Below are 25086 nucleotides of genomic sequence, written 5' to 3'. Positions count from 1 at the left end.
CCCATGTCCTTGCCCACGTTCCTTTGAGTCTGTTCCCCAAATCCTGGACCGGACCTCCTCCTCCCAGCTGGGCCCTGGTCATCACCTTGAGCCTCAGACCTCTATACACAGCCTCCACCTCATCCACCTTCCACACTGGCCCCAGAGGGATCTTACCAAAATACAACTGTGACCACCTCCCTCCCCTACTCTAAATCCTTCTATGGCTCCCATTGCCTTTGATAAATACAATTAAAACAAACTGCTGTGACCTTATTAACCATTTATGGCACCCCCTTTTGAAAACATTTTTAACTAAATTTAATTTTTTAAAAATATTCATTTTTGAGGGAGAGAGCAAGTGTGAGCACTAGTCGAGGAGAGGCAGAGAGAGACAGAATCCCAAACAGGTTCCACGCCCAGTGTGGAGCCTGATGCAGGGCTTTATCCCAGGACCCTGGGAGCATGACCCGAGCCGAAGTCAGACACTCAACTAACTGAGCCACCCAGGTGCCCCTATGGCATCCCTTTATGGCAGGCATTGTTATTAACTTTATTAGTTCATCAGATGAAAAGATTGCCAAGTCACACGGCTCTTGAGTGGATTGCAAAGGCTATTTTTTGCTACGTGTATAAAGTCCAGGCAGCCCTATGATGATTAAGGAAATTGAATTTGTAATTTTAAGACTCCTCAAAAATAAATCTCCGTGCCCACATGGAAAATTGTACCAAAGATTCAGAGAATTAACACCACTTAAAAAAAAAAAAAAATGTCTTCCAGAAACTTGAAGAAGAGGGAACATTTTCCATTTCATTTCATTTTTTTTTTTTTTTTGAGAGAGAGAGAGAGTGCGTGCGTAAGCGGGGGAGGAGAAGAGAGTGAGAGAGAGAGAAAAGAGAATCCCAAGCAGGCTCCACACTGTCAGCACAGATCCCTTCTGAGAGCGAGCTGAAATTAAGAGTCAGACACTTAGGCAGCTGAGCCACCCAGGCGCGCGCCCCCCACCCCCCAATTCACTTTATGAAGTTAGCATTACCCTGAAACCAACACCAGATAAGGACGATACAAAAACATTTTAAAAAGAAAGAAAACGACAGACCGTATTCCTCGTGATTACGGACACACACACACACACACACACACAAAATCGCTAACAAAATATTAGGAAGTAGAATTTGGCCATATATAAAAAGAATTACTCACCATGAGTGAGTGGGGTTTACTCCAGGGATGCATAGCGGGTTCAGTATTCAAGAATCAATCAATGTTGGCCATGATATTTAACAGGCTGTGGTCGTGGAATAACGGTTCCCTAAAGATGTTCATATTCTAATCCTCAGGACCTGTAAATATGTTAGATTACACGGCAAAGGGGATTTAAGGTGCAGATGGAACTTAAATTTCTAATCAGCTGCCTTGAAAATAAAGAAATTAGCCTGGATTAGCTGGGTGGGGGCGATGCCATCACAGGGGTCCTTAAAAGCAGACGACAGTAGTCACAACAGAAGAAATTCGGAGTGATGTGATGTAAGGATTCTGGCTGTATTTGCTGGTTTTGGAGATGGAGAAAGGGGACCATGAGTCAAGGAACCCAAGAAGCTTCTAGAAACTGGAAAAGGCAGGGAAATCGAGTCATCTTCTGAGCCTCCAGAAAAGAATGCATCTCTGGCAACCCCTTGATTTCAGTTCTGTGAGATCCACATAATACATTTGTGTCGTTTTAAGCCTCCACGCTTGAGGTGATTTGTCAGAGCAGCCACAGGAAACTAACACGCAAACTAAGGAAGAAAGGTCTCCGACAAGATCATTTCAACTGATACAGAAAAGGCATTGGACAAAACTCAACACCCATGCATGGTAAAAACTCTCAGCAAACTAGAAACAGATGGAAACCAACTCACCTGCAATTAACATTGTACTCGATGGGGAAAGACTAGACGCTTTCCCCGTAACAGAGGGAACAGGGCAAGGATGTTCACGCTCGCCACCCGTATCCAACGCAGTCCTGGAAATTCCAGCCAGTGCAATAAGACAAGAAAAGGAAATGAGGGGCATACCGATTGGAAAGGAAGAAATAAAACTTGCCCTGTTTGCAGTTGATAGGATGGTCTTCCTAGAAAATGCCAAGATGCGAACAGGAATACCTCGTTCTAAGGCGCTTCACAAATAGTGCTTTTTTTTTTTTTTTTTTTTTTTTTTAATAAATTGAAGGTTTGGGGCGCCTGGGTGGCTTGGTCGGTTAAGCGTCCGACTTCGGCTCAGCTCATGATCTCACGGTCCGTGAGTTCGAGCCCCGCGTCGGGCTCTGTGCTGACAGCTCAGAGCCTGGAGCCTGTTTCAGATTCTGTGTCTCCCTCTCTCTCTGCTCCTCCCCTGTTCATGCTCTCTCTCTGTCTCAAAAATAAATAAACGTTAAAAAAAATTAAAAATAAATAAAAATAAATAAATAAATCAAAGGTTTGTGAAAACCCCACATCAAACGGCACCGCTTTTCCAACAGCATTTGCTGACTTTGTGTCTCGTTTTGGTAATTCTCGTACTATTCCACACATTTCCATTATCATTGTATACTTCTGGTGGCTCATGGGAAGAGGGCAAACTATTAACAGTACCAGGAATTTGGAAGTTGTTTCCAACCCTCATGGATGACGCTGAGAGAGAGAGAGAGGCAAACCAAGAAACGGACGCCTTTAAAAAAAAATTTTTTTTAATGTTATTTATTTTTGAGAGAGTGAGCGAGCGGGGGAGAGGCGGAGAGGGGGACAGATGATCTGAAGCGGACTCGGCACTGACAGCAGAGAGCCCGATGTGGGGCTCAGACTCACGAACCTTGAGATCATGACCTGAGCCAAGGTCGGACACTTCAACCAACAGAGTCACCCAGGCGCACCTGGGGACGAAGGAGTGCACTTGTCCTGATGAGCACTGGGTGTTGTATGGAAGGCAGTGCTGAATAACTATGTTGTACACCTGAAACTAACATTACTCAAATTTAAATAAAAGCTTCAAAGATTTTTTAAAGTGTTTATTTGGGGGAGGGGGGCAGGGGCAAAGAGGGAGGGAGACAGAGGATCCTAAGCGATCCTAAGCGAGCCTTGTGCTGCGAGCAGAGAGCCAGACGCAGGGCTGGAACTCAGGAGCTGTGAGATCCTGACCTGAGCCTAAGTCCAAAGGTTAACCGACTGAGCCACCCAGGCGCCCATAAATACATTTTTTTAAGTACAGTCTACCTCCCAACGTGGGGCTCAATCGCATGACCCCAAGATCAAGAGTCTCTTCGTACTCGTCCCACTGAACCAGCCAAGAGCCCCTGAAATAAAACCTTCTAAATTTTTTTTTAAGGTTTATTCGTTTTTCAGAGGCAGAGCATGTGGGGGGAGGGGCAGGAGAGAGGGAGACAGAATCGGAAGCAGGCTCCAGCTCTGAGCCATCAGCACACAGCCCGACGCGGGGCTCGAACTCACGGACCGCGAGATCAATGCTTGAGCTGAAGTCGGACACTTAGCAGACTGAGCCACCCAGGCACCCCTTAATAGATATTAAGGCGCCCCTTAGATAAATTTTTTTTAAAATTTTTTTTTAACGTTTTATTTATTTTTGAGACAGGGAGAGACAGAGCATGAACGGGGGAGGGTCAGAGAGAGGAAGACACAGAATCTGAAACAGGCTCCGGGCTCTGAGCTGTCGGCACAGAGCCCGACGCGGGGCTCGAACTCACGGACCGCGAGATCATGACCCGAGCCGAAGTCGGCCACTTAACCGACTGAGCCACCCAGGCGCCCCAGATAAATTTTTTTTAAAAAATGGAGACGCCTGGGTGGCTCAGCAGCTGGTGGCTCAGTTGACTCTTGTCAGAGTTGACATCTCCTGTCTGCTCCCATTGACACACAGGTGCGATTCTATCAAAATCCCAGCAAGATTTTTTTTTTGTAGATTTAGGGAAGATTGGTACAGCAGGCAGGCAGCTTAAGGGGCACGCAGACCTTCATGCGATGTCCCTGTTGTGTCCCCTCTGGACACACGCACTGCCACTCGGGCACCAGGCTCCTCCCTTTCTCACATCCAGACCTTTGCTTAGCCAGGTCCCTCCTCCCGGTGCGCCCTCTGCCCAGTCCCCGCTCAGCACCGAGAGCCTCCCAGTGGCTCCCTCGTCGTCCCCCACTCCAGCGGGCCTCCCAGACTTCTTGGCGAGACCAGAGAGGCTGGGATTTCCCTAGGACCTGCCCGGCCCAGCACCCGCCCAGCACCTGGCAGGGGAGGGAGCTGGGGAGCTGACAGGAGAGAAAATTCCCCTGGAACCGGTTTCTCTGCTCCCTGGCCCAGCTGGGGCACCCACCCCGGGGAGAGGCCAAGGCCAAAGACCCGGGCCACCATGGCCTCAGCCCTAAGCCCACCCCGGGTCCCCAAACCCAAAGGCGCTCTACCTTCACACTACTACGAGAACTTTCTGGAGAAGAAGGGACCCTGTGACCGGGTAAGGCACTGCTGAGCTCCTAGGTGGCTGCACTTACCTCTCTGAGCCTGGATCTTCACACCTGGCTGAGGGGGCGGGGTGGGTAGAGGCTGGGGCCGGGCGCCTGCTGGGGGTGCTGGAAAAGGTTCTGCCCACCATCTGGCGGTCTCTGACTCTGGTTTCTCTCTTTCTCTGTGTCTCTCCCTGTCTGCCTCCCTCTGTCTCCCTCTTGGTCTCTCTTCTCTTTCTCTTGGATACAAACAGATCAGGGACTTCCCCCAGGAAGTGGAAAACCTTCTGGCTCCCAGGTCCCAGCCCCACAGTAAACTTGAGCCTCAGCTGCAGGGGGGGGGGGGGGGAGGGGGGTGGTCAAGGCCAGGAGAGGTAGCTGAGGGGGCCGCATCTGGCAGGACCAGAGAAGGATACAAGCCCAGTCCCTCCTTCCCTGAGGCGCCCCACCCCCCACACTTGTCTCATCTTCTGCTACAACCCCAAAGACCCACCCACTGCGTTCCCTGGCCACCCCCACCGCCACTGCGGATTGCGGTCCCCTCCTCCTTTCCTTGTGCCTCCAAGTGCCCACCCCCCACCGCCCCCCTCAGGCCTACACACCATCTAGGCCACAGGGGTCCCCACGTCTTCTTGACTCCCAGGCCTTGTGCAAGGGACTCTCCGTCGTTGTGCCTCGGTTTTCTCTATTACACAATGGGTATAGTAGGGCCGTAACCATGGTTACTGGAGAAGGGGTAGCCTTCAGGGGTCTGGGGTCCTGACTCCACAAGCACTGTTCACTGGTATTAACGCACCCAATTCCTTCAGCGGCCTCTGCGGTAGGTTCCTCTTTATCGCCATTTCATGGGTGGGGAAACTGAGGCACGGAGAGCTTAAATACCTTGTGCAATGATGTATAGTGGGTATAGGACAAAGCAGGTCTGACCTGCTGAGTTTAATCACTTACTGCTCTGCTCCCAGGGCCGAGCACATGGTAAGTCCTCAGTAAATGTCAGTTAAATGTATCTACGGACAGATGGGTAGGTGGATGGATGGGTATGTCGATGGTTGGACAGACATAGAGACGGATGGGTGGGTGGGTAGATAAGTGGATGAACAGATGGATGGGCAGGCAGATGGACAGATGGACAGGTGGACTGATGATGGCTACTGGGCATCAATATGAAAACTATCCTCATTATCATTACGGACTAATGAAAGTACCTCCTCCTCCCGGCAGTCTTCCCGGATTTCCCAGCTGGAGGGCCTTTCTCCAGATCTCAAGGCCTAGGGTTTGTCCCTCTCGGGGTACTGATTACTCTTCCCTGGAAGATTTAGTATCTATGCTTTCTTTTTAGTTTTTAAACGTTTATTTATTTTTGAGAGACAGACAGTGTGTGAGTGGGGGAGGGGCAGAGAGAGAGAGGAGGGAGGCACAGAATCGGAAGCAGGCTCCAGGCTCCGAGGAGCTGTCAGCGCAGAGCCCGACACGGGGCTCGAACCCACGAACTGTGAGATCGTGACCTGAGCTGAGGGTGGACGCTCAACCGACTGAGCCCCCCAAGTGCCCGAGTATCTATGCTTTCTATATTCTTCTGGAAGACAACCTATTTAGAAACAGAAGCCATGTCCCATATGTAGTATTTTGCCTCTGCAACAGAACTGGGTGCAGAGTAGATGTTCGGGGAATATTTGCTGGAAAAAACCCAAACAAACCCATTCTCTTACCATCTGAGCTGTATCAGCCCCCTTGGACCACCAGAGAGTGAGGACGTTTATAATTCAGAATCCTGGGGGGAAATCCTGAATCGGCAACACTTCTAGAGTCCAGAACCTTGTGAAATTCTGAGACTGCAGACTCAGGCCCACAGGAGATCCCAATAACTATTTATGGGGTGGACAAGGAGAAGGGGGTGTATGTGTGCGAAAATGGGTACATAGATGGGTGGGTGGGTGGACGGTTAGTTCAACTTACTCCTGGATCTCCTACCTCTGTACACTGGCCAGGGGCGGGGCGGGGGCGGGGCGCTGCTCTGCATTCCCCATTCCATCAAGGAGGATTCTTTGGTCCTTTCTCAAAGAACAACAGATCCCCAGAAGTTGGGCCATGGATGGGGAGGGCCTCCCAGAGAAGGCAACGTTCGTTCAAAGACCCAAAGCAGGTGATGAAGGAAACTGTGATGATCTGGGGAAAGAGTCTCCAGGCAGAGGAAACGGCCAGCGCAAAGGTCCTGAGGCAGGAGTGGGTGCCATGGAGGTACCCGGATTTCCCTTCTCACCTCCTTCTCTTTCCCTACCTTTGGTCCCCAGGATTACAAGAAATTCTGGGCAGGCCTCCAGGGCTGCACTCTCTATTTCTATAATAGCAATCGGGACTCCCAGGTAAGGAGGGGAATGAGCCGGTCGCCCCCCCTCCCCGCCCCCCTCCTTTGACCTCAGGGACCAAGCACAGAGGGCGGGTGTTTCGGGCAAGCCAGAGGGCCTCGGGAGCCACAAGCCTGGCGCTCAGACCCCTGCTTCCGGATCCCCAGCACATGGAGAAGTTAGACCTAACGGCACTTGTGAAGCTCACAGATGACCCACCCTGGGGAAGCTCCCGAGACCCAGGCACCCATTTCAGCCTGGTCCTCCGGAACCAGGAGATCAAGTTCAAGGTAGGCCCCTCCCTCCTTGTCACACTTACCACTAACACACACTAGCACGGAGTCGCACGGAGGCTACCACTGGGTTGGTGACACTGGCCGAGTCACTTGACTTCTCTAGGCCTTGGGTTCTTCGCCTGCAAAATGGGACAGTACACAGAGAGGAGCCAGAACAGCACGCGAGCCACAAGGATGGACCCCCGGCCATCGCTCAACCTTGCAGCTAAGGTTGTCGAGCGCCTCCCGTGTGCCGGACATTCTCCTGGTTGCAGGGAACAGGACAGTTAAAACTCCTCACCGTTGTGGAGTTTGCAGTCGAGCGGGGGAGGCACGCAGTACACACTACAAGTGTGTAAAACATATCTGGAGGGGCAGATGGCAGGAGACGCTTGGAAAAAGTGCTAGGGAAAGGACGGAGCACGCTCAGGGTTACCATGTTAAACAGGGTGACCGGGGAAAGCCTCGCTGAGACCCGCAGGTGAGGGAACCAGCACGTAGATACCTGCGCAAAGGCTCGTGTGTGTCTGAAGAGCCTGGAGGAAGAAGAGGAAGAAGAGGAGGGGGGAGGGGGGAGGAGCAGGAGGCTGCTGGGCAGAGGGAGGGAGGAGGGCAGGGAGGGGACAGGGCGTGCGGTGCAGGGCTTTGTGGGCCCTAGGGAGGACTTGGGCTTTTACCCCAAAGCAGACGGGAGCCCGGGGAGGGTTTAGAGCACTGGCGATACAGGATCTGATTTGTATTGTTTTCAAACTTGACGTAGTAACATTAAAGAATTCTATCCCACTTTCCTGAGGACTTATGATGTCCAGACGTCCTAAAGTAACCCGGGTCCCAACTCGTTTAATCTTCAAAAGAACCCTTGGAAAACAGTGACTATTATTGCTCGCTCCCATTTCACAGATGAGTTGACCGAGGCCCATCGCCACGGGCTCTTTTTCTGTCCCTCCGCAGGTAGAGAGCCTGGAGTCTCGGGAGATGTGGAAAGGCTTCATCCTGACGGTGGTAGAGGTAAGACTGGGTGCCTCCTCGGAGACCCTCTTTTCTCCTCCCACGCCACAGTCCTCAACCAGGCCCCCAGAGTCTCCTACACGGGTCTCACGCTGGCGGCCTCTGAGCCCAACGCAGCCCGCAGACGTCTTCTGTTTTCGCCAACAGTGTTAAAACTGTGAAAGTGATCTGCCATTATTTAAGAGCCAGGAGTTTTTGTCAACATTCCTGATGTCTGCTTTAGTCCTTTGTCCCCTGTCTGGCCCCGCAGCCTGTAGAGTTTTGAGACCCTACATTCGAGCATCTGATCTGTCCTTCCCCTCCCTGAAGTCTCTTCACCCCTGCCCTGAGGAGGCGCAGGGTCGCTCTGGAGCCCCCGGGCCCGGGTTCCCATCCTGGCTGCCTGGGCCCGCACCCCGACCTCAGGGTGCCCCTCGGTGACGGGGGCACCAGCCGCCCGTGCCCTGACGTCCAGGCGCCCTCGGGTGCCTCATCTCCCCTCAGCTCCGCATCCCGTCCAACCTGACCCTGCTGCCCGGACACCTGTACATGATGGCCGAGGCCCTGGCCAAAGAGGAGGCGCGCCGCGCGCTCGAGGTGCCCTCGTGAGTGCCCGGCCGGGCCGCGCAGCCCCGGGACGGCGGCGGGCGGAGGCGCGGGGCCCAAGGGGCGGCCGGCGGGGTCTGCGGGGAATCCCGTCTTCCGGGACTAGGTCCACGTGCCGGGGGCGGGGCTCCGCGGGAGGGTGTGGCCGCGCCCCAGGGGCGGGGCCTGCGCGGAGTGAGGGACGCGTCCCCCCCAGCTGCTTCCTGAAGGTGAACCGGCTGGAGGCGCAGCTGCTCCTGGAGCGCTACCCCGAGTGCGGAAACCTGCTGCTGCGGCCCAGCGGGGACGGAACGGGCGGCGTGTCGGTCACCACCCGCCAGACGCTCAATGGGTGCGCATGCGCGGCGCAGGGATGGGCGGAGGGACGCGGTCTCCGGGGGGCGGAGCCAGAGTTCGGGGGGGGGGGCGTGGGATCCCGAGGCCGGCCCCTCCCCGGAGTGGGGGTGGGGTCCACGCCTGGGGGCGGAGCCAAGGGCCGGACGGAGGACCCCTTTGGGGGAGATCCTGAGGCGGGGGCGGGACTCTATAGGTGAGGTCAGACCCTTGGGTGAGGCTGGGCTCTTCGGGGCGGAATCGGGGCCGGGTCTGGACCTCCGGAGCAAGGAAGAAATCAAATCCAGGGGTGGTAACCAGCCCTTTGGGCGGAGTCAGGACTTGTGGGTGGAGTCATAGGCCGGTCTTCCCCTTGAACCAGGGTGGTTGAATCAGGCTTTGGAGGTCCACTTTGGGGACGGATCAGAGCCTGGCCCTAAATCCTTCTTTGGGATAGCCAGGTGAAGGGTAGGGCCACATCGAAGGCGGAGTTAGAACCCACGGGCGGGGCCTCCCGGAGGTGGAGCCATCAGGGCGTGGCCCTCCACATCGAAGGGGGAGTTAGAATCCACGGGGCGGGGCCAGAGGAGGGGCGGGGGCTCCCGGGGGTGGAGCCATGAGGGCGTAGCCCTCCTTAGGTGCAGTGCCAAGACAGCGGCGGGGTCTTCCTGGGGGGCGGGGGTATGCAGTCAGTAGAGGGCCTGATTCTCCCGGGAGAGTCACGCCAGGTCGGGGCACGGTCACTGTGCGGAGGACCAGGTTAGCCCCTCCGTGGGGGCGGAGCCAGGACGAGGGGCGGGTTCCTCCTGGGCCTGCGCCCGCCCCCTCACTCACCACTTCCTGGGCAGGTCGTCGGTGGTCCGGCACTACAAGGTGAAGCACGAGGGCTCCAAGTATGTGATCGACGTGGAGGAGCCGGTGAGCGTTGGGCTGGGGTACGGGAAAACGCAGGGTGGGGGTCTGCGCCCCTTCCCCAGCAGCCCCAACTGCGACCTCTACCCGCCTCCAGTTCTCCTGCGACTCACTCGACGCAGTGGTCAACTATTTCGTGACGCGCACCAAGAAATCGCTGGTGCCCTTCCTGCCAGACGAGGACTATGAGAAGGTGCTAGGTGAGTGCGGCCTCAGGGAACTCCGGGAACCCAGTACGTGCCTCTCCCTCCCCTGCCCCCACGGGGCACCCCTGGGTCAACCCCCAGCCGCCGCGCCTCCTCTAGGACCACTCTCTGTTCCAGGCTACGTGGAGGCGGATAACGAGAACGGCGAGAGTGTGTGGGTGGCACGCGAGGCCCCCGCGCCCCGAGCCCCAGGTGATGCCCCCGCCCTGCAGCCACCGCTGGGCCATAGTGCAGAGAGACCTGGGACCCATATGGCGCCGCCCCTGTCCAGTCTTGGACCCAGAGTTACAAGGACCCAGAAATTACCCAGACCCTGCCCTCCGGGTTGTGGAGGGGGGGACAGAGCTGGACACACTTCCAGCCCTGTGGGGCTGAACCTGGGGCTGAAGACAGCGGTGCCTAGAGTTGGGGAGAGAAAGGGGGGAGGCTTCCTGGAGGAGGCGGTGTTTGCTTAAGGCCTCAAAGGATTTCAGTAGGTTGAGATGGGCAATGGAGGGGACGGAGGGCTCACCTGGACCGACATCTACCCAGAGATGGGAACCGGGGTGGCTATTGAGAAAGGGGTGGGGGGGGGGGGCGGATCCCGTTTACAAGGCGGGAAGAAGATGCTAGGAAGGCCTCTGGGCTGAGCAGACGCTGGGGGCCCCTTGTGCACAGTGGGCACGAATGTGCACACATACACACGTGAACACTCACAAACACGAATTGCGTCCACCTGCACAAGCAGCTCACGTGCAGACACGTGCACGGACAAGGGCTCCGCACACGCACGAACACTCGTGTCACACGATTCCCGTCCCGCGTGGCGCACATACACATACCTTAAGCCACAGTCACGTGTGTGGACCGAAGGCTCACTGGCGAGCACAAATGTGGACAGGTATAGGCACGTGGGTGCACACGCTAACGTAGACAACTACTAGCACCCTCGCGGGTGTCAGGCCCGTATCCACGCATTCGGGTGCGTGTACAAACCCTCTGCCTGTATTTGACTATGCAAATTCACTCGGTGTGCCAGATTATGCGACACAGGGACGCAGACACCGACTCCTGGGTGAGCGTGTGTAAGAACCACGCACGCGCAGGGTCACACGCGTGAATCTAGCAACTGCGTTTCTCACCAGGTCCCGCGCCCCCCCTCGGGTGGCCCCAGGCAGCTGCCTCCTGTGCCCGTCACACCTGTGTCGAGCCAGAACAAGCTGACCCCACTCCCGAACGAGGACGAGAACTACGTGATCCCCATCGCACACACCCCAGCCGCCACCTACGTGAACGGGGACGGTAGGCGGGCGCGGGGGGGAGACGGGGACAGGGGAGGAGGCTGAAAGGTGGACGTGACGTGACGTGCCACACCTTTGTCCACACAGTGCCTTCCCCTAGTCGGCCAGTCATCCGGAAGCCCAAGAATGTGGCAAAGGTTCAGGCAAAGCCTCCAAAGCTACCAAAGCCACCCGTTGTGCCCAAGCCAGGTAGGGGTCCCGCCCCCAAGCCCTTCCCTTGTCCGGTGGAGAGCCGGCCTCAGTCCCTCCTCTGCCCCCTCCTCCAGAGCCCCAAGGCCTCCACGGCGGCCTGGCCAAGAAACCGGCGGTCAACTCAGCGCAGGCTTTCTTCCCCACGACAGGTGAGGCGTTTGGGGGTCCGTGTGGCCGGTGACCCGTGCTGTCACGCGGGACCCACACTCCGAAGGGCCCCACGCTTGGCTTAACGCTGTGCGGTCTTGAAACCCCTCAAGGCTTTTGAATAGATTTTCATTTTTCACGGGGCCCGCAGATTCTGCGGGTGGGGTGGGGGGGACAGCGTGGGCTGGGGACCCCTGATGCGGCTGAAGTCCCCCCGCCCCCCCAACCAGGCCTGGCGGATTTGACCGCCGAGCTGGAAGAGAAACTGCGGAGGAGACGGGCGCTGGAGCACTCGGCCGGCCACCCTGGGGACCTGTGAGCCAGAGAGGCGGACCCCTCCTCCCAGAATAAAAGCTCAAGTGACCCCGGGGCCTCTGCGTCTGGCCTGGGGGGGGCGGGGCGGGAGGCAGTGAGGGTCTGGTAGACATCTGCCCACAGCTGGCCCCACTTAGCAAAACCTGCCACCCGGCCCTACAAGAAAAGCCCATTTTACAGCCAGGAAAGCCGAGGTCCAGAAAGGTTTGGGGCACACTCAGTGCCACCCAGCCCCAAAGGACCATCAGCACGGCCTGGCCAGTGATTGACCTTTATTAGGACGTGAGGTGGGGAGGAGGGCCCGCCCCGGGGCCCGCCGCTCCCCAGTGGTGACCCCCGCAGGAGTTAAGGCTCCAAGCAGCAAGAGAGGAAAGGGTGCTGGCTGAAACACCCGAGGCCTGGGAGGGCCCCCCTCTGGATCAGCCGGGCGGGCGGGCGGTCCAGGCGCCTAGGTGAGGCTGGTGTTGGAGCTGCTGGTGGCACTCCCCCGCTTCTGCAGGCAGCGCACGGAGCTGGGGACCTGCAGGCCCGTCGTCACCTGGAAACTACCGCACCACACCTGGGGCACAGGGGGAGGGGGGCAGGCGGGCTCAGGAGCAAAGCCGGCACCCGGCGCCACCCCCCCCCCCACCCCGATCCCCCGCCACGGAAGGGTTCTCACCGTGAAAGCGGGCAGCAGTGGCTGTGTGAACTTGGCCTTGAAAGCGTGCAGCAGCTGTTTGGTCCGGGCGTTGTAGAAGGACAGGAGGCCTGGGACGGAGGCAGAGCGACAGGGGGACCGATCAGGGGATCGTGGCGGAGGCGGGACGGGGAGAGGCGGCTGGGGACGCGGCCCGGGGCGCGGGGGTCACCTTGGTGGAAGTCACAGTGCACGCCCAGGCAGTCGGGCACGGGCGCGTCCAGCACCTTGGCCTTGTTGGCGTGCTTGGCGGTGAAGCTGGCCTGCAACCAGTTGTTGACGTGCAGGCACCAGGACGCGGCCGTCTTGCCCAGCTGCTCGAAGCGGCCCAGGCTGCGGTAGGCCACCCCCACGCCGAACGCCTTGCTGTCCGGCTCGAAGCGCACCTCCCAGTAATGCTCCCCGCCGTCGATCAGCGTGTCCCCTGTGGGGCGGGGTGCAGTCGGGTCCCGGGGGGCCTTGCGCCAGGGGGCGGCCACCTGGGTACCCCTCAGTCCTCGGCCGTGGCTTCCGGGCCGTCCCCGGGCCTCAGCCGCCTCCTCTAGATGCTCCGAGGGCCCGGATACTCGCCAAGCCTCAGCTCATCCTTTCGGGTTCTCTGCCGGTGCAGGCTACTCGTTCCAGATACTTCCAGGCCTTGGAAGCTTCCTCCAGAGCAGACGATTCCTCCCCGTGTTCAGACGCCAGATCACCCCCAAACCCTTGCGCCTGGCGGACTCCCAAGTGTTCCCCGCGGGCCTCGAATCCCACCGGAGCGCAGAGTCTCGCCGGCGCGCCGGGCCCCTCTCCTACTGCCCTGTGAATCTAGGGTCTCCCCGGACCCCCAGCCCCTGGTGGAGGCCAACTTCCTCCAGGCCCGACTGCACATCCTCTCCTGCCCCCGCCTCCCTCACGGCCCACGGCCCTCTCCCGTCTCAGCTCCTCCCCGACCTCAGCTACTTTCCCAACCACAACCGGGCTCCGTCTTCCCAGAGGCCCCGTAGCCCCCTCTCAGGTGTCAGCCACTCTGCAGAACCCCCACCCCTCCCCCTGCTTCCTCCCCGGACCCCACCTCTCGCCAATCTCAGATGCTTTCGGGAAAACCCAGCTCCTCCACAGAACCCCAGCTTCTCCTCAGGTCTTGGCTCATCCCCAGGACGCGGCTACTCTCTAACCCCGCCCCTGCCCGGGTACTACTGACCCCACTGACTCCTGCACCGCCCCCCCCCCCCAGCCTCTTCTGGGAGCCCCCTTCCGGACAGCGACGATCCCCCTGAACCCTGGTTCCTCCGTGGGCCCCATTCACTCCATCGCTAGCTGTCTCCCACACCAGCGACTCTCTCTGGCTCCCCCACAAACCCGGCTGCCCCGTAGGTGACCATTCTTTCCAGCTACTCCACAGACCCCAGGATGCCCCCTGGCCGACCTCCAGGCCACAGCCTCCACAAGTTCTGCCCCCCCACCCCCAGGAAGCCCACCCCCTCCCCCCTCCCCCCGGCCAGTCCTCAATTCATCCAGCACCACATTATTGGAACCATTCCCAGAAAGCTTTGTTGGTGGCTGCCTCAGTTTCCCCAAGCAAAGGAGTTCTCTCCACCCCCCACCCCCCACCATCAGGGCCCTGCCCAGAGTGTCCCCTCTGCCCTCCTGTCTTTGCCCCTCCTTACCCAGCACCGTGTAGGACTCGGCCGTGAAGCGATCCCGGCCCCCACGACCGGAGGGCATCCTCTTGGGAGACGGCACGCCTCTGTGAGTGACAGGGACAAGGCTCAGAGCAGCCCTTACTGTCCCCACAGGAGGGTTTCCCTGGCCCCCGCCCGCCGGCCGCCGCGGTCTTTCTGTCAGTCCTTCCCAGGACTTGGTTCTTTTCACGTACTGGGCCCCTTCTTCCAGAACACGCTTCCTCGTCTGGAAAACTACTCAACTGTCAAAACCCAGTTAAAACTCTCTTCTTGGGGCGTCTGGGCTAGCCGGTTACGCATCTGACTTCGGTTCAGGTCGTGATCTCACGGTTCATGAGATCCAGCCCCGCGTCTGCTGTCAGCGCAGAGCCCGCTTCAGACCCTTTGTCTCCCTCTCTCTCTGCCCCTCCCCTACTTGCACGCACTCCCCTCCCCCCACCCCCGCCCCGAAAATGAATACACATTATAAAAACAAATCTCCTCTCCCTTCTCGGGCTCCCTCTTTCCACCCCAGCCTTGACCACGCTGGGCTCTGGGTGTCCCTGCCCCGTTTGACCTCCTCCACCGGAAACTCAGGGAGGCCAGGGGGCAGGCTACCTGGCGGGGGAGTTGACGGGAGACGCCGTGCGCCCCTTGCCGTCCTTCTCGCGAGCCTTGATGTCCTGCACCTTCCCGCCCATGGCGTCCCACTCCACGGAGAGATCATCCACCCGCAGGTTCTGGTGAGATGTGGACGCGTCCAGGCGGAACATGAACGCTGGGGCCGGGCAGACGTGGGAGTCACAGAGATGGGGAAACCCGGAGAGACACAGAGAGAGAGAGACAGAGAGACAGACAGTGACCAAGACAAACCATGTGACAGGGACGGAGAACAGAGAGCGACAGCAGGGACTACGAGAAAACGAGAGAGGTTGCCGGGCTCAGAGACAGACGGATACAGAGCGACAGGCAGCAGGACACCAAGAAAGACAGACGGGGCAGAGCCGAGGGCCAAGGGAGGGAAGGCTGAGGGCTTGTTGCCTGAGGGTCCCCTAGGTCTGGAGCCATTTTCAAAGCACTGGTGGTGTTTTCTGCTGGAGGGTAATCACAGGAAGGGGCCCGGGCTATAGCACGACAGTTAGGCTAGACTCTAGAAAGTCCTCCTCACAGAGCACACAAAGGTGTTGCTGCAGGAGAGTAAGCTCGGGCTTCACTACTGATATCCCATCCCCAATTCTAAGAGCGCTTATCTATTTCTTAGGAGAGGGAAAGAGAGAGGGAGGGTGTGTGTGTGTGTGTGAGAAAGAGAGAGAGAGTATAAAACCCATCCAGGTATAATGGGCTCAACTGCAAAAGCAAAACACCATGGCAGGTGTATATTAGACACTCAGGTTAAGGAAGCTACTGGGGACTAAGCTCCGAGCTTCCTGGCAGCCAGAGCAAAAAAGAGTCACGGAGCCTCGATTAGAAGATGCTTATTACACACCAGTACCTGGGGCCCCAGGGCGAGGGGTTATGGAGTCACAGCCAGGGTAGGGGTGGGAACCAGTCACCTGGTGTCTCCAGGGTCACCGACTCGGAGAACTCGCCTGCAACTGCCTTATTACAGGCCTTCACACGGAAATTCATGTATTTCATGTCAAACTTGAGACCTAGGGAGCAACAGAGGGATCTCAACGTGACGGTGCACTTTGAGCAAAAGGCTACAGGTCCCTGTGTCCCACGGTGGTCCCAGTACTCATTCTAAGGAGCACCTTGCAAACGGCATCTTATCCCTGAGACACCATCCTTGCCCTCATTTACCTGTGGTACTATGGGGTACTTGGCTCCGCCTCCAATCCAGACTGGCCAATCAGGATGCTTAGGGACACGGTAACAGCGATTGGTTCAGGAATGGGCACGTGACCCAAACTGGCCAATCAGAAACTTCCCTGGGACTTTGGGCTGGTATTATAGGGAAGAGAGTTACTGTCTGAGGCTGGCCAGCCGGGAGGAAGCTCCTCTAGGGAAAATCTGTCAGTGCATTTGGCAAGCCTCCTTCAGAATGTCGCGTCCCACACGCAACAAAGGCAGGGAACAAAGGCGAACCAGCCATTTGATTTGCTGGAACCCCTCGATCTCCCCGTACCTGGTTACTTAAAGATATTCCCTACTTCTAGATATGTCCCCCGCTTTCTTTCTTTCTTTTTGGGTTCGTTTCTTCCAGTCTTCAAAAATAAAAAGCAACTACCCAGTTGTCCTTCCCCTCAAGCTAAACCTCTTTGGAGAGCTGTCTACACCCTCACCCCTTCTCTGCTGCCTCGCTCACCTCTCCCTCCTCTGGCCTTTGTCGGTCCCCCACCTCACAGGACCTCCTGGCTGACCACTCCTTCCCTCCTGGAACATTCTCTCCTTGGCAGCCACGGCACTGTCGTCTCTTGGCTCCCCCCTCTGTTTGTTCTCCCTAGGTCTTCTTGGAGGTACTTCCATCCTCAACACCCTTAAATGTCAGGGTGACTCTGTCTGGGGGCTCTTATTCGTGTCACCGTGCCCCTGTCCCCTTCTTGCACCTCAGACACCATCCGTCCACCAGAGCACCCACTGCCCAACCCCTGGCTCAGACCGCTATGCCCAGTTGCCTCCTGAGTGTTCCCCCTGGGACGCCCGTCCTCTGATCATCCAAAACAGTACTCAGCGCCCCCTGCTCTAAAACCTCCCATAGCTCCCCTTTGGCCCATTCTTCCTCTCACTTCTCCCCACAGATGTTGTTCTCTCCGCAAACCTAACTTAGTTCCGGACACAAAGGCTCGCAGTGCTCACCTTAGCAGCATGGAGACTAAAATTGGAATCACCCAGGGGTGCCTGGGTGGCTCAGTTGGTGCAACAGCTGACTCCTGACCTCGGCTCAGGTCATGATGTCACCGTGCGTGAGATCGAGCCCCGCGTCGGGCTCTGCACCGGCAGCGTGGAGCCTGCTTGGGGTTCTGTGTCTCCCTCTCTCTCTCTCTCTCTCTCTCTCTCTCTGCCCGTCCCCCACTTGCTTGAGCTCTCTGTCTCAAAATAAATAAGCTTTAGAAAAATAAAACAAAATTGGAACGATATAGAGAACGATAGCATGGCCCCTGCAGAAGGGCGGCATGCAAATTCGGACATAAAAGGCTCAGCGCTCTGGCCTCTGAGCCCTAGATCAGGCTGTTCTGCCTAGAAGACTCCTCTCCCACCCTCCCCTCCTCTGTCGGGCCTCAGCCTGGCTGCCACCTCTTCCAGATGCCCACCCAGACTGTCTCCCCCTTGTCCGGATCCCCTTCCCAGTACATTACTCAGCAACACCACCTACTGCCCCAGAGCAGAGATTACCAACCAGAAGGCTCAGCTTCTGAAACCTGGCACCCATGTGCCTATGGGCGGTCTGGACTCACTGTGTGCCTCAGTTTCCTATTCTGCAAACTGGCAATCGCAATGCCCAATCCCAAGCAGGGGTCACATGAGGACGCGATGAGTCGAGGCATGTACATACCAAACGCTATAACCAAACCCCTCCCGACTTGTCCAAGCAACGAGACGACAAATGACGACACGGGGTTGGGTGCCTAGATGAGAGCATTCGTCCCTATGGACATCACACGCCTTTCAGTGGATTCAACGTCCTGCCCTGCGGAACGCACTCACTAGGAATGTTGCAAAAGGCAACAAGAGGGGGGGTGGCGAGGGGGTGACGCATCAGGAAGCCTGGGAGGCGACAGACCTCCACGCTGACCGCGGTGGCCGGTACCTGAACTTGCACACGGGACGAAACCGCATACGGGCGTACACACGCGCGCGCGCACACGGACGAGGGGCACGTAGCGCCAGCGAAACGCGGACCCACGAGGCTCCTGTCTGTTCCTTGGTTTAGATATCGAGCTACAGTTACGGAAGCGGCTACTGGCGGATCCTGCTTCGGGTTCTGCGTCTCCTGCCCCTCCCCCACTTACGCGCTGCCTCTCTGTGTCTCTCCAGAATGAATAAGTGTTTAAAAAAATAAAATAAATAAAATAAAAACAAAGCCGGGGGGTGGGGGGGGGGGGGGAGTGAGATATGTTTGTTTTGATTCCCATGCAAAGGATAATAAACCAGTAGCTTCTCAGGCCCTTTTGCTGGCTGCTGGCTTTTCTTTCCTGCAATTAGCATGCTCATTAGTAACCATGCATGCTAATTACAGATAAAGAACAGGCTGATTACAGCCCAAGAGCTGTAGCGACAGTTATCTTGTGGGCACGGCTCTCCCCCGCCACTGAGGATTTCCTCCGGCGCAGACGGCTGCTGAAACTCATCAGGGACCCCCGATTTTACCCTTCTGGAGACACTCCCCTTCCGGCTGGGGGGAATCCCCACGCTTTCTGCTTTCTTACGACTGCCAAGGAAATCCCCCAACGCTGGGAGGATGCCAGCTCCAGGGCGGGACTGTCGCCAGTCTTGCTCACTAGGGCAAGGGCAGCACCGGCAGGCGCTCAACGCCCGGAAATGAATGAATGAACGCTGCATAGGAGACGCGAGACGCCGATGGGGAACGCCTTGCCTCCCCGGGCCTCAGTCCTCTCATCTGTAAACTGGCGGTGAGACGCGTGTCCGTTGTTCGTTACGTGTGGGGCCAACATTTAGCACATAGTAAGCCCTCCGGAAACGGCGCGGTGCCTGTCATCAATATCGTTTTTATTATTATCGCTTCGTTGCTCCTGATCAGCCCAGCGGGGCCCCCAGTTGATGGGGAAAAGGAGCCCGGAGGGGGCTGAGCCCAACGGGGCTGGGGGGTAGGGGGCGGGGTGGGTGTCAGCAGCAGGGCTGAGCTGCTTACCGGTCAGGGTGTACTCCGTCTGCCGGATGCCCTCGATGACCATCCACGGCTGCTCCTCCTTGAGGCGGGGCGGGCCCTCGAAGTTGGTCCGCCTGTACTCCAGCACGTAGTGGTCGATCTTGCTGTCCTCGTCCGGCATGCGCCACACCAAGGTCACGCAGTTGTCTGCCACCAGGGACTCGGCCAGGTCAATCACAGGGGCGCTGGGCACTGTCCAGGACGGGGGGGGGGGGGGAGGGGGGGGGTGTCAGGTCCTTTGCCTGCAAGGGCGATCTTACAGAAACCTCACCCGCCATTTAGGCCTTCTTGGGGGCCTCCTCTGGAGCCCAACCTTGGGAGCGGGGCCCCTCCGGGCACTGGGGCCTGGGGGTGGAGCTTCCACAGGGTTTCACCAGAGTGGGGTGGTGGGGAAGAGCTTCCTCAGGGTTCAGCCAACAAAGGCCTGGGCCTTCTCGGAATACCACCATTTCAGGATAATTTCTAGAATTCTCTCATAGGGGCACGGCCTTTATGGGAGGTGGGTAGGGCTTTTCAGGACTGGGCCACCAGGAGCGGGCTTCCTCATGGCCCCCCCCACACAGGCAGGGTTATCATCAGGGCCCCACTCCCAGGGGCGGGCCTCCTCGTGGCCCCACCCACACAGGCAGGGTATCCTCGTGGCCCCACCCCCAGGGGCGGGCCTCCTCGTGGCCCCACCCACACAGGCAGGATATCCTCGTGGCCCCACCTCCCGGGGCGGGCCTCCTCGTGGCCCCACCCACACAGGCCGGTTATCCTCGTGGCCCCACCCAGGCAGGGTATCCTCGTGGCCCCACCCACACAGGCAGGATATCCTCGTGGCCCCACCTCCAGGGGCGGGCCTCCTCGTGGCCCCACCCACACAGGCAGGGTATCCTCAAGGCCCCACCCCCAGGGGCAGGCCTCCTCGTGGCCCCACCCACACAGGCAGGATATCCTCGTGGCCCCACCTCCAGGGGCGGGCCTCCTCGTGGCCCCACCCACACAGGCAGGTTATCCTCGTCGCCCCACCTCCAGGGGCGGGCCTCCTCGTGGCCCCTCCCACACAGGCAGGGTATCCTCGTGGCCCCACCCCCCAGGGGCGGGCCTCCTCGTGGCCCCACCCACACAGGCAGGGTATCCTCGTGGCCCCACCCCCAGGGGCGGGCCTCCTCGTGGCCCCACCCACACAGGCAGGGTATCCTCAGGGCTCTACCTCCAGGAGCGGTGCCTTGGGGATTTCAACGCCAGGTTTACCCCAGCCTTTCTCAGGCTACCCTAGACTCCTGGGCCATTTCCCTGAAATCCAGGCCGGGAGAAAGTTCCCCTCTCACCAGGTAGAAACTTGAGTGCCTGCAGCATCCTGCGCTCCTGTGCAAAGTCCACCATGAGGTGACTCATGTTGTCGCTGACCTTGGCTTTCAACGACAGCCGGAAGGCAGGCGCCATCGTCACACTGCAGGGAGGAAGATAGAGGCAGCCTGCCGGCAGGCATCTCAAAAGGGCCCAGGCCTCTGCAGCGGGCGCGGGAGACCCAGTCCCCTTTGTTCTGGTTCAGTGCGCTGGGCCAAGGGACCCCACCTTCACACCAGGGGCAGGGCACTGGGGTGGGAACCAGATCCCGGCATCTTACCCATCTTTGATTTGCTTGGCAGCCTAGAAAAAGGGACGGAATAAAATTCAAAGTGTTGTCTTCATTGAATCAGAAAGCCACTACACAGACAGGAAGACTGAGGCCCAGAGTGGGCCACTTGGCAAAAAGTCCCCACCACTCAGGCAGAAACACTTGGCTGTGCCCCAAAGGGATAGGGGGCAAAGACAGGCTCCTACCCCCACCCCCAGTGCCCAGTATATACAGCTGGCCAATTTGGCAGATAAAAATGCAGGGTGCCCAGTTACCTCTGCGTTTCAGATAAACAAAATGATTTTTTAGTATAAATGGGCCCCATTCAATATTTGGGACATATACTGAATATTTCATGGGATATATTATATTCAAAAATTATTCATTATTAAATTTAAATTTCAGATCAACCACAAATAAGTTAAAAAAAAATTTTTTTTTCAGTTTATTTATTTTGAGAGAGGAAGGAGAGACAGAGCACAATCAGGGGAGGGGCAGAGAGAAAGGGAGAGAGAGAATCCAAAGTAGGCTCTGCCCTTTCAGCACAGAACCCGATGTGGGTGGCATTCGATCTCACGAACCGCGAGATCATGACCTGAGCCGAAATTAAGAGTTGGATGCTCAACCGACCGAGCCCCCCAGGCGCCTTCAACCGCGAAGAATTTTTTAGTATAAGTATATCCCATGTGCTCTTTGGGACATACTTCTGAATGCTGCCCGGGCCACACTTACACTAAAAAATCACTCACGGTTGATCTGAAATGCAAATGTAACCGCGTGTCTATATTTTAGCTTGTAGTCCTACCAGTATGGCTTCTGAGGCGCCCACCTGAGGGAAGTCCTCGCTGTCCGTGGCCTGCAGGGTCTGGTTGGCCGTCTCCAGAAGCTCCTCTGAGCTCTCCAGGGCCCGCGTGCAGGCAGCCAGCTGGTTCTAGGAGTAGCATGGCATTGAGGGAAGAGACACCTCACCCCACTGCGCCAAACCCTCACGGTCTCCCCCGCTTTGTGGGATCGGGGACACCACGCCTTTCTCCAACTCCAGGTTGCGGGGGTGGGGAGGCTGCAGGGAAATCGGGGCTCACTCCGGGCAGCACAGCCGAATCGGCTGGGGAATCCCTTTCTTGAAAACTCACACGCCCAGACCCCACCTGAGCCTTGGGGCCCCAACTTCTCCCACGCTGGGAAATCTGGGATGTTAGGAAGTTGTCCGGGAGGTTCTGATGCAGCCCCGGTGCCTCAGTTAGAGTCCTAGACCCCCTAGGGGCTGTACGTGGCAGGGGTGGGGGGGCTGGCAAGAGGCCATGCTGTCAGATCTGGGGACCCGTGGGAGGGGCTGAGAAATCGGACGCGTTGGGTGAGGACAGGAGGGGAGGAGCAGCCAGACGTGGATGTGGTGAGGGAGAAGGGGGTGGGGGTGGGAGCAGGGACCGAGAGGGAGAGCAGGTGGGTACACGGATCACGGCCAGGGAAGGGGCAGAGCAGAGGCCAGGAAGCAGAGGAGGTGAGGCCAAGGCCACTGGGGTGTCTGTTCTGGATCCGGGAGACACGCGGGGGCACCTCCAAGAGGCGGTGTGGGAGGAGGAGCAGGTGTGGAGGGAGACCCTGAGGCCAGCTGGGCTCTGCTGAGTCTGAGGGGTGCAGTGGGGGCGGGGGTAGGGTCTGGGTGACGGTCCGGAGCGCCCCCCCCCCCCCACGCCGCCCCACCTGCAGCTCGTAGGTGCGGCTGGCACGGTCCTGCTTGATCTTCATCAACATGCCCTCCTTCAGCTCCTCCAGGAGGGAGAAGAGGGACTGGAACTCCGCCTCCAGGTCTTCCTGCACCTTGGTGGAGTTGGCCTTGGGGAGAGGTTGTGGGGTCAGGACGGCCAGGATCGGCCAAAGCCCAGGCTCAGACGGGGACACGGAGGCCCGGACGCGGCAGCCGGGCACAGTCCGACGGGCATCGGCGGCAACAGGCTGGCTAACTCCCGTGGCTGCCCCCCACCCCCCCCCCCCAGCCCTTCTGGCCCACGAACTCCCCACCTCCTTCCGTCCCTCCTGCAGAGGGGACTTCCTCACCTCCACATTTAGCAGCATTTGCTTGAGGGAGTAGATGAAGCTTTGAATCTCTTCATTCTTCACAGCCAGCGTGGTGATGATCTTCCGCAGAGCCTCCTGCCCCCGCCCGAAGCAGGCACACGCCAAAGCCGGTAAGCCCCTCGGCCAGGCCCGGCACACACCCCCCCCCCCCCAAACTTGGGGCTCCCCACTCCGCCTTCCTGGGATCCAGGAGATGTGGGAGCCACCGTGCCAGTGAGCTTGGGCACCGCCGTGAGGCAGGCCCTGGGCGAAGCTCTGGCCCTACCTCCCCTCGCCTGGCACGTGCCCATTTGACAGGGGAGGAAACTGAGGCTCAAAAAGAGCCTCTGGGGAAGGCGCCGACCCTGGGCCGGAGCCAGGTCGGCCTCAGCACAAAGCCTTCAACCTGAGGGCGGGGCATGATCTGGGGTGAGGGGCCACCTTGGGAACAGGGATCGGGAAGAAGAAAGGAGGAACCTGGGAACGCGGGGCCAGAGGGCCCAGGCCACTGGGGAGCGGGGCAGGGAGGTCTGGGGGAGGGGACGGAGAGAAGAGAAGCCGCGTGGGAGGATCCCGCTGGGGCCTGGAGCCCTGACCCGGGCCTCCCACGGGAGGGACCCCCTCCTGGCCCCTCTTCTGGGGGTGCGGGATCGGTGGGATCACCTGTGCGGAGCCGGAGCGGCGTCCTCAGGGGCGGGGCGGGGCAGAGACCGGACACCTGGTCCGCAGTCCGCATGGAAGGCGTGGGGGATGGGCCAGGCTGGGGCTGGGATGCTGGGCGCCGGTGGGGGGCTTGGAGGGGATGCGCCTGGACCCGGGCCAAGATGATGAGAGGTCGGGGCGACGGCGGGGGGGGGGGTTGGGGTGCTGGGTCCCGCACTGGGGGGCTGGATCCCGGCGGGGTGGCGGCGGGGGTGGGGCCTCGGCCGCAGAGCAGCTGCGGGGGTGGGGGTGGGGGGCGCTGCGGCAGCACCTGGTCCCCTCCCCTGGTCCACCCCCGCCCCGCCCCGCCCCGCCCCGCCCCGCTCCTACCCTCTGGTCCTCCATGGCCGCGGCCCAGGTCGTCCCCGGCCCGGCCCGCGGGCCCCGCTCGCTCTTCTGGTCCTCAAGCCGCCTTTGCCGCGACCACGAGCCAATGGCCCGCCGAGCCCTCCCCGCCGCCGCCGCCGCCGCCGCCGCCGCGCCCCCCGTCAGCGCTCCATCACTGGCCGCAGCGCGCAGGCGCGCCCCCCGCGGCAGCCTGGGAAACGTAGTCCTGCGCTGGGGTCGCTGAGAGCCGGGACCCCCCCCAGAGCGGGGGGGCCGACGCCGGTAGCGATGACGGAGCTGGCGAGAGCCCGGGACTGGGAAGGAGCTTGCCTGGGTTCGACCACCCGGGTGGTGACCTCGAGCCCATCCTTCGTCCCCGTAGTGCCTCAGTCTCCGCACTCGGGCACCCACGCAATTTCGTGGCTGCTCCTCAAACTGGAAGGCCATGCCCACCCCTCCCGCGAGATCTGGCCCCTCACTGCTCACGCTCCTTGCGTCCACTGGAAAGCCAAGGTCCAAGAGGATGGTCTCCTGCCAATGCCTTCTTTCTCTCTCCGAGAAAAATAGCCGAACTCCTATACATCCCGCAAAGCCCCGGCATCTCACATCTCCGCCTCCAGCAGCCTCTCTGCCTGACCGGAATCCACAAGGCCAAGGATGTCTGTGTCCACCTTGGTCTTCCCGGCCAGCCCGGGGCCAGATCTCCCCAGGATCTCCAGCATTGCCTCTCAGCAGAGGGTGGGGGGAAGGGTAGAGTTTGAGAAAGTCCAAGGGAGGCTGGCAGCCTGCGCCGGGGAGGCTGGGACACTGTGTGTATCTGCTACGACAGTGTGGTCAGAGTGCCGCCGCCGCTGCCGCCGGGGGCCATCCTGTGGTTGACAGGAACGATTCTGGGGCGCACGCAGGCCCTCTTCTTTCCGGGTTTCAAAAGAGGTCACACTGTGGTCGGGAGCCAGACACTGAGGCCTAGGGCCTGTCCCCTCCTCCCACCCTGGCGAGTGACAGATGTAGGGCTGGGAGAAATTTCAGGGCTTATGAACCCCCTCAATTGGGCCCCCAAACTTCTCCGCCAGCTATGGGGACAGGGGAACCCCCCCACCCCCGCCCTGTACCCGTTGGGGGACCTGGTACCCTCAGCACAAATCCATTCCTCTAAACCTCAAAGGACGACATTTTGGGGGCAAAATAATTGAAGCTGGGATTCTGATCTTCAATCCAGGCTCAGG

The 25086-nt window shown here is 58.9% G+C and overlaps 2 protein-coding genes and 1 long non-coding RNA gene across 6 annotated transcripts; 1 reads left to right on the top strand and 2 right to left on the bottom strand.

The window, feature by feature from the left end:
- Positions 1–743: 743 nt before the first annotated feature.
- LOC109255948 (uncharacterized) lies at positions 744–8858 on the bottom strand. Of its 2 annotated transcripts, XR_008420305.1 has the most exons (5): positions 7848–8858; positions 7108–7203; positions 1882–1985; positions 1184–1323; positions 744–928 (listed from the first exon to the last, which is right to left on the bottom strand). It is a non-coding gene; the product is annotated as an uncharacterized LOC109255948 (long non-coding RNA). The 2 variants fall into 2 exon arrangements; XR_008420304.1 differs by lacking the exons at positions 7108–7203; positions 7848–8858 and adding an exon at positions 4492–4762.
- On the top strand, positions 4073–12069 carry STAP2 (signal transducing adaptor family member 2). 2 transcript variants are annotated; one of them, XM_053897321.1, is made up of 13 exons: positions 4076–4454; positions 6735–6806; positions 6956–7078; positions 8015–8071; positions 8555–8655; positions 8853–8987; positions 9817–9886; positions 9978–10080; positions 10204–10283; positions 11211–11367; positions 11454–11555; positions 11633–11707; positions 11936–12069. In XM_053897321.1, the coding sequence occupies exons 1-13, from the start codon at positions 4353–4355 to the stop codon at positions 12022–12024; spliced, it is 1266 nt and encodes a 421-aa protein (XP_053753296.1). In that variant the 5' UTR covers positions 4076–4352; the 3' UTR covers positions 12025–12069. The 2 variants fall into 2 exon arrangements, with proteins under 2 accessions (XP_019286380.2, XP_053753296.1); XM_019430835.2 differs by lacking the exons at positions 11211–11367; positions 11454–11555; positions 11633–11707; positions 11936–12069 and adding an exon at positions 6506–6586 and having other exon boundaries at positions 4073–4454; positions 10204–10593.
- Positions 12070–12277: 208 nt separating this feature from the next.
- FSD1 (fibronectin type III and SPRY domain containing 1) lies at positions 12278–24027 on the bottom strand. 2 transcript variants are annotated; one of them, XM_053897320.1, is made up of 14 exons: positions 23864–23977; positions 23495–23639; positions 22832–22927; positions 22478–22609; positions 21603–21704; positions 20783–20805; positions 20484–20605; positions 19153–19362; positions 15893–15991; positions 14958–15117; positions 14346–14425; positions 12872–13123; positions 12682–12770; positions 12278–12579 (listed from the first exon to the last, which is right to left on the bottom strand). In XM_053897320.1, exons 3-14 carry the CDS (start codon positions 22847–22849, stop codon positions 12469–12471), a joined length of 1398 nt encoding a protein of 465 aa, XP_053753295.1. In that variant the 5' UTR covers positions 22850–22927; positions 23495–23639; positions 23864–23977; the 3' UTR covers positions 12278–12468. The 2 variants fall into 2 exon arrangements, with proteins under 2 accessions (XP_053753295.1, XP_053753294.1); XM_053897319.1 differs by lacking the exon at positions 23495–23639 and having other exon boundaries at positions 23864–24027.
- Between the last annotated feature and the right edge of the window lie 1059 nt (positions 24028–25086).

Source organism: Panthera pardus, unplaced genomic scaffold (genome assembly GCF_024362965.1).
Source record: "Panthera pardus isolate Hobbes unplaced genomic scaffold, ASM2436296v1 HiC_scaffold_8, whole genome shotgun sequence".
NCBI lineage: Eukaryota > Metazoa > Chordata > Mammalia > Carnivora > Felidae > Panthera > Panthera pardus.
Note: the sequence above shows the minus strand (reverse complement) of the source record. Positions and strands in the feature narration are given on the sequence as shown.